Here is a 10895-nt window from a genome sequence, read left to right as displayed (position 1 = left end):
GTTCATTCTCCAAATATTTGACTGATTTGCAGTTCTTCGATTAAAATCCAGTTTTTTCAATACTTGATTATTTTGCATTTTTGAAAGAGAGGAAAATCTTAAGCCAGAAACTGCGTAGAAAATAAGAAGTTGAATTCAAGCAGTATTCAGACGACAATAAAGACAATCAGACGTTTCATTTCATTTGAATACCCAACATCAAGATTTTCGGAATCATAATGCAATTTTCCATAAAATACATGAACGTACTGTTGTTTTTTTTTTGTTGAATAAAAGCTGAACGCTATGAAAACGGTGCGGAAAAGTTCGTCTTACGGAGGTAAGACTATTTATTCGATCTTAATTTTGCGAAATTTTTACATTTTGGTACATTTTGACTGAGAGATGCTTCCTTTTTGAACTGTAACTCACGTGAAATAGACAGAGAAATTTAAAGCGATTCTCAATCGGAAGTGAGTATGCTTTTTCTGCATTTTGTTTAACTTGTTTGACTTATTTGACAGAACGTTTGTTACAGTTTTCTCGTTCCAAATGAATTGCTCTTAAATTTATTTACTGAAGAGTCTTTTATGATTCGTGCGACTGCCGATATGTTTTGCTACAGTTGCAAAATATAATTATTTTATTCAAAAATATAAATTGAATTGTTTTCTTTGACAGCATGAGTACGAACTTGTGTCCAGCCCGGCTGTGCCAAACCACAAATAAACTTTGTTAAAACTTATCATCGATGTCAGATTTTTGAGAAAAAAAACTTCCACTCAAATGTACTGCGATGATTGAATCTGTATGGAGAAAGTTTAATAGCACATGTTAACAGTTTGCAACCACATCGACTCAATAAATGTAATGGATCACTCAAAGGTTAATAATTCCAACAGATATACAGTAAGCAAGGGTATTGTGCTTCATCTCTTCAAATGAAGTGACAGTTTTTTCTCTCTCTCTCCCTTTATTCCCTGCCTCGAACAAAGAGCAAAAGTTTTCTGTTTGTGTTTTCTGCACACGATACGATATGAATTTGAAAGCAAGATTTAAAAACACCAATTGGCCAGTGCAGTAGCAATGATAGATCAACCGTAAGAAAAAAATGCAGATAAACTTTTCGTGCTTGAGCACAACGAAACTTTATAAATAAATTGAATCGGGTATTGAGTTTGTGAATAAATTCAATCATGCTGCCATTGAGGAGTGACGACAACTTTCAAAATGTTTTGATTACACTCCACTCACTCATTGGTATGGAATTTATGGAAAGTTGAGCACTGGTGTAATGTCGCTTTGTTCAACTGGTCGGTTTTTTATTGTCGCTGTCAAAGTCTCAATTGCCTTTAAGAATTCGTTTGAATCAACTTCACAAATTCTTAGTTCTGATTGAATTTGCCATCGAAACTGAAGCTCCACATTTTCGAACATATTTCATGAAAGAAAACTATTACTACAGAAAAGTAACTCTCCTGTACCATATTCTTGAAAGATATTTTCAGAGCTATTAGGACATAAATTAGAAGATTTATTTCGCGAAAACTGCTGTTGCCAAATGGCTATAAGGCTTACGGAGTATTGTTTTTTTAATGCAAAATTTTAATTTGTTCACATATAATAGTGAATGTTTGGTATTTATTGAATGTAATTCACACAAAAATAATTAAAATATGAGAATGATATATGATGATTCGAAATAAAATGAAGTGGCAAATAAAAAGATATCTAATTGTTTCCTGTGTGGAGATTCTTCGGCTGAGTAGTCAGTCGACTGATTTTGGACATGTTGGCTAGATATTGACTGGCTAAAATTGATACCCTCGAATAAAATAGACAACTTGAGTTATAATTCATTGTTATTCCCAGTGAAACGTCAACGTATGTTATGGGCACATTCCAGTGTGAATTATTGCAGTTTTGTAGAAATTCGTCCTTTTTAAGATTACATTTTTTTCTCTCTTGTAAGTAAGTTGAAACTCGGATGATTCAAACAAGTTTTAATCAGAATTTCCTCCCTTATCAAATCACGGCCAAAATCTCGATAAACTTAATCACAAATTCCAATTACTTTCATATGAGTATGATTTCTTTAAAAATAAATTGGCGTTAATTTTTTTTCTCGGAATATTGTAATTTTTCAAGAGAATGGTATTTCTGAGACAAATGATTTTTTAAATGTGAACATAATTTAACCGCAATGAGTATTTGAATATCAAATGATTCAATTCTATTCAACCATCTTAAGACTTCTTCTAAGTTAAGTTAAGAGGACTTTTTGCTATTATTCATTCATATCAAAATCTTGATGATTAAAACTTAATCGCAAATAAAAATATTAAGCGGTATTTGGGAAATAAATCCTTTTTTAGAGAGAACACATTACATTTTTATTTCAATATCAAATTATTTGGACTTTTATTTAGTGAGGCTCTGATAGGACTCTCTGAATCGTATGGTACAACATAATCTTTTTAAAATAAATAAAAAATACGTTTTAATTTATCCACATAAAGTCAGCAAAATATAAACAGTTCGTTCTGTTTTGATTAATCCAGCGGTATCGCGAAACTTCTTGGATATATATATGAAAATATTCAAGTTGTGTCTTACTGTACCAGTTCTTCGCTTTGTTGATGATGAGACGTCACACGTCTCGAAATGCATTCGATAACGTTTTTGGAATTAAAAAGTAAATTTTTTGAGTTAAAACCAAAGACTTTTAATTTTATTTCATTGAACATGACTTCTTTGTAGTCAATAAAGAGCCGCGATGTGATACACAATACTTTAAGCTGTTTTATAATCTATTTGTCTCCTTGTTACTTTTTTTCAAATTTGAATTCGTTGAAGTCATGACTATATATATTCGGAGAAAAGAAATTGCATTCGAGTTATGAATTTTGCAAACAATATGAAATCTGAGAGCGTTATATGTTTTCAGATAGCTGAGAACTCTTATCGAATGAAAAAAAAAACCGACAATATCAATGATTCAAGTTTACAAAAATAGAACTAATGAGAAAAAAAAATTATTTGTCCCCATCAGCTAGATATTCGTCGGAAATAACAATCATTTTTGCGTAAGTCATATAGGGGGACGATAAAAAGAATGTATGAAAACGGTTACGCGCCTTAGTTTTCATTCATTTGTAATTCAACACTTGTTGACGCATATTGATCGAAATCAAGTTTGCTGCAAAAATGAAGTTTCTTGCGGTGCTAGTTGTTTGCCTTTGTGCAAGTGGAGGTAATATTCACAAATTCACACATTCCAAAAGCCTTCTGAACTACTTAGAAAATGTGAAACATATTTGTGCGGTTTTAACACTTTTAATAAAAATCGATTCCGTTCTCTTTCGGTTGTTCAGGTTGTTTGTCGGCCGATGAGAGATATACAAGGTAAGAAGAAGAAAGATTTGTTTTTTTCTTCCACAATTTTCGGCATCATAAACCATTTTTTTTAAATGAAGATTTCGCAAGACAGCTTAGTTGCAGCCGCGGATGAGCTTCAACTTAATTAATCAATTTTTTCGATCTAAAATCGATAATAATTAAAAATGTGTTTAACAATAGTTTCAAACAGCAAATGCAGGATATTCTAAAGAAAAGACTCATTTTGGACGGTAAATAAGAACAATTTGAAATTTACATTGAAATTAAAAGCTAGTAATCGAAAATAATTCATTCATTATTTAGATGAGAACCTAATGGACCTTAAAAGTCTCAATAAATCACTGATTAATACCAAGGACCCTAAGTATGGTATCACACGCCTTCATTCTTCTTCAGCAGCCGGTAAAGAAAATAAAGTAGTCAAATGTTGATCGATCACTAAATTCATTGTCATTTAGGTTTTCCCATTTCTGTCATGTACTTACTTAAGAACGGTGCTGATAAAACTATCAAAGACAACGTGGGAAAAATCCCACTTGATTATGCACAAGAATTTGGTAATTTGTTCTGTGGAAAAAAATACTCATACTCAAGATTGATTCGAAAAACGTTGCTATATTTCAGATAATAAGTTAGTGGTTAAAATTTTGATCGTTTACAATATGAGTACGACTATTAAAGCTGTACCAGTGCAAACATGTTTTTTCATTGCTATCATTTATGGTAAGCCATAACTTGTAACTCACAACATTTTTTAAAAATGAACATGAGAAAATAACAAAAAAAAATCTTCCATAAAGGTCTTAAAAGGATGATGACGATGCTTCAAGATGTATAATGTACTTGGAATTAATGCGAAAGGAAGTTCAGTGCTAAATGTTCGTCATTCATTTGCAAAAAAAAATTCCCAAAAATTGTAAATACTGAATTTCCAGTGGAAATTTTAGAAAATTCAATTTTCACTAAACATTGTTAAGTATGCAGTTAAATTCGAAGAGTGTGAAAGTCCTGTAAATTGGAGTGAATAAAAGTTCAAAGAGGAATCAAATATCATTAGTTTGTCGTTACTCCTTTAAACGCAAAATCGAGTTATAATTCAACCAATTCTGTTGGTTATTCTTTTTATTTGCTATGCATGTACATAACCTACAATGACGAATTTCAATAGTCGTTACAAATTCAATTGCAATAAAAAAAAAGAAGACGATGCATGTAGTTTGCACCATTTAAATGCTTGGAAAAATGGTTTAAAACATATGTTTGAATCGTGCGTTTGAATGTTGGAAAAAAATTCCCCAAAACATTCTCAATTTTCATAAACAATAATTGCTAAATGTCTGCACATATTTCAGTATAAAAACATTTTCGATGGAGTTTGTGGATGGAATTGTGACCCAAGTTGCACACAAGTCTCGCTTGGTGAGCGAGTGAAGAGATGCGAAAAGAAATGAGCATATCCACACCAAAAATGTAAAAGACTAACCAAGAATATAGCATTCAACAGCGACAGAAGATGACGACGAAAAAAAGCCGAAGCGAAGCGTCGACCGTTTGCAAAAGCACAGAAAATATTTGTGTTGGAATTGAAACAATTCAGTTTTCATTTTTACATCTGTTTCGTTTTTGGGTGGCATGCTTTATTTGCTATTTGCGCGCACAACAATAATGATATTACAGCAACTAGCAGCAGCAGCAGCAACAGCAGGAAAATAGTTTGCTTTTTTATTGTTTCCATGTATGTAGCGTAGATGGTGAATGAGGGTGCTCGGTGCATTTCAAAAGATGGATTTAAATGTGCCCAAACAATAATTATGTTGCATTCTGTACCACACGAACGCACCGAAAATGTGAAGATATAGCCTGTAGCCCGGCTGCCGAACTGCACACAAATGTACATAGCATCCGACACACAAAGTAACTAGCAAAATAGGAAGCCCGGGAAAAAAACGGAGAAGGGCATGAAAAATATGAGATAAAAACGCGCGCGCGAAAGAACGAGAGAGAGAGAGAGATTCAGAGGAAGAGATGAGTCAAAAGCTACGCGCAAAATTTTTAATTATTCCGAAAATATTTTGCAAGTTGAGATGGAATTTCTCTACATTTTTTTTCTCTCTACCTCCCTTCCTCCCTTCCTCCCTGTCTCTGCCGCTTCTTTTTGCTTGTTCGTTGAACGTTTCATTAAATAAATTATAATTCATGACATGATGCGCTTGTTTCGCATTCTGCCACACACCAAAACCGAATGATAACGCAATTTGGTTGTTTGTTTCGCTTTTTGTTCGCATTTTACCAGACGAAAATTCAATAAAATTATTTATTTTTTGATTATGCTCACGGGAAATGGTATTGTTCTTTTTCTTTTTCGCAATTGCTCTCAATTTTACGAAATACGACGAAAATCGACTGGATATGCCAATTTGTTTAACTCGATTTGTTTAAATCATGTGCGTTCCCAAGGCACCTCAAAGATGGCTGTTTTCGTTCAATTGAACACATTTTATTTGATTATTTGATTTAATTAATCTAAACGACATACCGCACATGACTGTGACGCATCCCCAACCACATTCAGCACCGACGAACGGGAACAGAATCAGATGCTGCGGTAATAATTAGCGGTAATTGTGGCAAATAAACAAATTCTTACCTAAGACGCAAATTTCCGTCGAGTACCTTAAATTGTATTCCGACTTCGAGAGCAAAAAAAAAAGTGGTTCAAAGAAGAAAAATAGAGATCACATTGCCAAATCAACGTATAATGAATTTGATTTGGTAAATAATCGTCGCAAATATTTATCAAGATTCGAATTGGATGCGATTGTTGTGATGCATACGGCAATGTTGAGTGTGCATTAATTCCGTCTCTAATCATAGCAAATTTATTTACCTAACTGTTATACATTGTTTTGGGTTTTGAACTGGGTTCATCAACACTGTCTGAAATGCGTTAGGCATTTCGATTTGTGCTATACAATGCATACATTAACTAATTCAAATAGATTCTTGGAATTGTGATGCACAACATTGTTGTACGTTTAACATTTCTGCACTAAAACCGAAACGTTCACCATTGAAGTCAAGCCTTCTGAGCCAAAATCTTCATCTTTATCATCGAAATAGTGCTTGAAAAAAATCGCATCCATCCAAAGCCTGGTGGATTATTGTCAAATTTTATGAATAGCAATGCTACTTTGCATTGATGATGGCCATAAAATACAATGGCACTGAAAGTAAAACACTTTAATACAATTTAATTAATGTTTGAACTTCCAATCTACTAAATCAATTTGAGACAGAGAGAGGGAGAAGCATATGATAACTTCACCTCACAACATTCCAATTAGTCAAGAGGTAATTTGATGTGTCTCTGTATGTGTGTGCGAGCACTAAGCAATTTGGAGCATATCGTTTCATCACGCAGCATATGTTTAAAGCTTGTTAATCAAGTATGCATCTTGACTTTGAATTCTATCTAATTACCACATCAAATCCAATACATATCATTTGGTGAAACGTTTATATCATTCACATGGCTCAACATCATCATTTCCATGGCGTAGGATATTTGAAATGAAATTTGTTGTGACATTCAACGCGAAAATGTACGATTAATCTCAAGAAGTTGCTGATACTTACGTCGACTCTAAAGTGGTTTTAAGTCACGAATATTCCACGTATGTGTTAATTAAACTAAACGGCTCATTGTGATGGATTTTTGAGGCACTTAAGTGGAAAGCAGCTTAGGATACGACCTTAAAAAGTCTATTTTTGGATTTGAATTTTTTTTTAACTTTTTTTGTGCTGGGTTTTGCTACAAAACATTGTATCATCTAGTTTGTTTGATTCAGATTTCTTCTGTTTTGAATTGACCAGCCTTTTAAAGGTTAGATTTTGTATGAGCAATTTGATATGCAAGAATTGCTGACAACGTTGAAAACAAAATTGTATCAGAAAATGCATTGAAATCAAAAATCTGTTTGTTCAAAATTAAATTTAAACCACAAAGAACTTGAAGAAAAACTTTGAAAGAATCAAAAACCAAATTGGTTGCAGGATGAAAATATGTTTCTTGCTTCCGAACGCTCAGCCTTCGAGGCTCATAAAACGATGTATATGTTAACATCCCCAATAAAATTCCCCAGTTGCACTGTAATTTTATTGGTGCTCCATTTAAATCGATTGCTCCTAAATGGCTGACGTATATGTTTGCATCATTTCTCCGTTGTTCCGTAGAGATTTGGCGGGCAAATGGTTGGAATTCATTGTGAATATCATGAGTAGGCAGTGAGAGAGTGACAGACAAAGGGAGAATTCAGCACTCTTCACTGAATGATTCAGTTATAATGAATGGCAAAAGTGCATGGAGAAAACATCCGAAATTAATTATCGAAGCTTTGCAAATCTCTTCAATTAAACACAGATTAGAAAGATATATGTTTTGCTATTTGTACTATCAGCCGAATGAGTGATTATGTTTTGGCAAGTGAAGGGAGTCAACAACAATATACACAGCGTCAAACGACGAAGTGCGTTGGTTGTGTGTTGTTTATAAGGGGGTTTATTAGGTTTATTACAGCATTTCGCAACGAAAATCACGCATCGAAATGTGAGGCGGAGCAGAGTTTAAAGGCTTATTAACTATAACAGGGGATAAAAGCCGTATTTAGGCGCGTAATAGTTCAGAAAATTACTCACGCATTTAGATAATTTCCGTTCGACGGAGAGAAAAAATAATAATTCACGAATCAAATCAAATGTGCCAATCGGATATCATTTCATATAACTGGAAAAATTGATTCGAATATTTGATTTGAAGCGAATTTCATTTGTACAATCGACTTCATTTTAGATAGTTGCCAAAGAGAGAAAAAAACGACGACGTCGAAATGATTGAAGTGTCAATAATTGAAAAGCAAATATCTTTTTATGATGTCAAAATTCATATTGACGCTTTTAATAAATCGGCAGAAAGAGCGAGAAATCAAGAGTGGATAAAGAGTGAGCTGTAGGCAAAAGCAGTAGCTCGGTTCGCAACTAATGATTTTATCTAAACCGATTGAATCCATTTGATCACAAAAGAAAACCGTCTAACCATTTCCATTTCGTTGGCCGCACCAACACACACAAATAAGGATGATTTACTATTCACATTCGATGCTACAACCGCAAAATCATGTTGGGATTGTGGCGCTTTGGTTTCTTTTTATATGCCATTTTATGCCGATGCTCATTCTCTAGCGTGCGCGCGTGTACGTCATCCGAAGGAATGGCAAACTTTATTTGTGGCACACTTGATAAAACGGAATATAGCTTCTTTTTTTTCGTTGTGCGTCGGCACACATAAAGCAATAACCAATATATAAAAATCGGATTATTTCAAAGTGTGACGTGATTCAAAAATCAGCACAAATGTCGGCACTGCTAAATGCATATATTATATGGAACCCATGGATAGCGAACGAGCGGGCGAGAGAGAGAGAGCGAGATGTTCTTTTTCGCTTGCTTTCCAACTTATTATTATCAAAGCCATAGAATTTTATGAATTTTCTTGCGGCCCCATAAAAAGTGCTTTTGAATAGAAATTATGTCCATGGCATTCAATCACACCGAGATAGAGCATTATTTACAATTTTCCCAACCAGCCTTCTACACAACTCTCTCGGCTCGGTTTCTATCACATTTCTACGATAAAATTGGAATGGATGGGAGAAAGAGAGAGAGAGAGAGAGAAGGACGAACGAAAAAACAGCGTTTGCGGTAAAAGATGGATAAAAAATGCATTTCAGACACACAAAATGAAATATTGGCCGGGACTCGAATATGAAATATATTTCGACCGAGAGATAGATTATTGTTTTCGAAGCTCTCAAGCGCATCGAATCAAACGTAATCAGACTTTAAACATTGTCTCTTTTTATACGGTAAGCGGCAGCTGCGCGGATTGAATGAAGAGCAGCGGTTTTTATTTCACTAATGAATTAACCACAGAAATACACAAATTTAGTGAGTTGCATCAATCAGTGCATCATGAATCCAACGGTTCGGCATACATTGAATGCCAATTATCTTCCATTCAGCACAGCGAGATGAATTTTGTTAACAAGCACTTTTAATGATTGGAAGCATACACAAGTAATTCCACATTTGAAAAACTTACCTGTTTAATTTTCAATTTCGCGAATCTGATGCAAACAGATCAATTGCGAAAACTCTCTATAAATCTGCATTGAAAAAAAGGAGAATGAAAAACCATGGTGATTTAAATGAAAATGGGATAATTTTTTTTTCTTTATTTAGATGTTTTTCTTGTTTGTAATATATTATTATCTAATATCAATGTTTTTTGTTGTTGTTGTTGTTTTATTTTAATTTTTAGTGTTCAATATAATAAAATGTTATTGTCATATGTTCATTTTGTTTAATTGCTAATGCTCAATCATTCACTTCCATTTAGTCACTCTCTATGTTCGTGTACGTCATTCCAGTTGAGTTTAACTCCTTCATTATATATTTCTGTTTATATGCAAATATAAAATAATTAACCAAGTACTTCCATCCAATAGCAGCAGCATTCCTCAACTCATCATTCCTGTGATTCATTCGGTGCTCAATCAACTCATACCGTCACTCATACGAATATCTGTGCAATGGTTTCAAATATTTTTTTTTACATTCCATAACAATTTTTTTTATTCTTCGCTTCAAAATGGGTATTTTTTATTAATCGTCCTATTATCGCTTGCATTCATTCGGTTTGCTTGAATTTCATATTTTTTGAATTTTTTTTTATGATTTTCGGAACGATAAATTTCCTATGAATGAATTTGACTTTAGTGATATTCATATATAATAACTTTTGAATGATTCGGCTGCAAATCATCCATTCAATCGTTGCACACGCGAGAGCACAAACAACGAGTCTTTTTGTTGTTGTTGATGCTGCTGTTGTTGTCGTCGTTGAATACGTGTGCATTTTATTGTTATTATTATTTTATTTATTTCGATGGTATTGACCTCCACACAAACGCGCCATACATATCATGTACGTACATACATATGAGGCTGACTTTTGGAGCGGTGCTTCGCTTTGCCATTGTAATAAATTAAACATTAATTCGTGCATACTTCGTATATGAATTTTTGTCTGATCGATTTTCATTCATTCGACTCCCAGCGTTTTTTTCCCTCTCTTTCCGTTCAACTATGGAAAAAGTGCAATGCACGCTTTCGGAATATATAATCAATTATAAGGGTTTGACGTTGAAAAAAAAAACAACACCAAAATGTGTTCTTCAATCGGATTGAGTGGCCTTTATTAGTAATAGTCCGGTTAAATCGTATTTTTGGTAATCTCGATATGTGTTTTAATCATTAGAAAAACCTTATAATCCACCTCATTCTCATATTTCATACCACACAGACTGTTTGATTACGCGCGCGCGCGCGCACATGTTTGGTTGGTTGGCTACTTCTCTCTCTCTCTCTCTCTCTCTCTCTCTCTCTCTCTCTCTCTCTCT

The 10895-nt window shown here is 33.8% G+C and overlaps 1 protein-coding gene across 1 annotated transcript; it reads left to right on the top strand.

Moving 5' to 3' along the window:
• The first annotated feature begins 3084 nt into the window (after positions 1-3084).
• Positions 3085-5266, top strand: LOC129565363 (uncharacterized). Its single transcript, XM_055440174.1, has 7 exons — positions 3085-3232; positions 3354-3384; positions 3559-3608; positions 3682-3780; positions 3837-3935; positions 4003-4101; positions 4179-5266. Exons 1-7 carry the CDS (start codon positions 3187-3189, stop codon positions 4214-4216), a joined length of 462 nt encoding a protein of 153 aa, XP_055296149.1. The 5' UTR covers positions 3085-3186; the 3' UTR covers positions 4217-5266.
• The last annotated feature ends 5629 nt before the right edge of the window (positions 5267-10895 follow it).

Source organism: Sitodiplosis mosellana, unplaced genomic scaffold (genome assembly GCF_009176505.1).
Source record: "Sitodiplosis mosellana isolate CC-2019 unplaced genomic scaffold, AAFC_SMos_1.0 Smas_scaffold_2, whole genome shotgun sequence".
Taxonomy (NCBI): domain Eukaryota; kingdom Metazoa; phylum Arthropoda; class Insecta; order Diptera; family Cecidomyiidae; genus Sitodiplosis; species Sitodiplosis mosellana.
The sequence above is the reverse complement of the archived record's forward strand: the minus strand, read 5'-3'. Positions and strand labels throughout refer to the sequence as shown.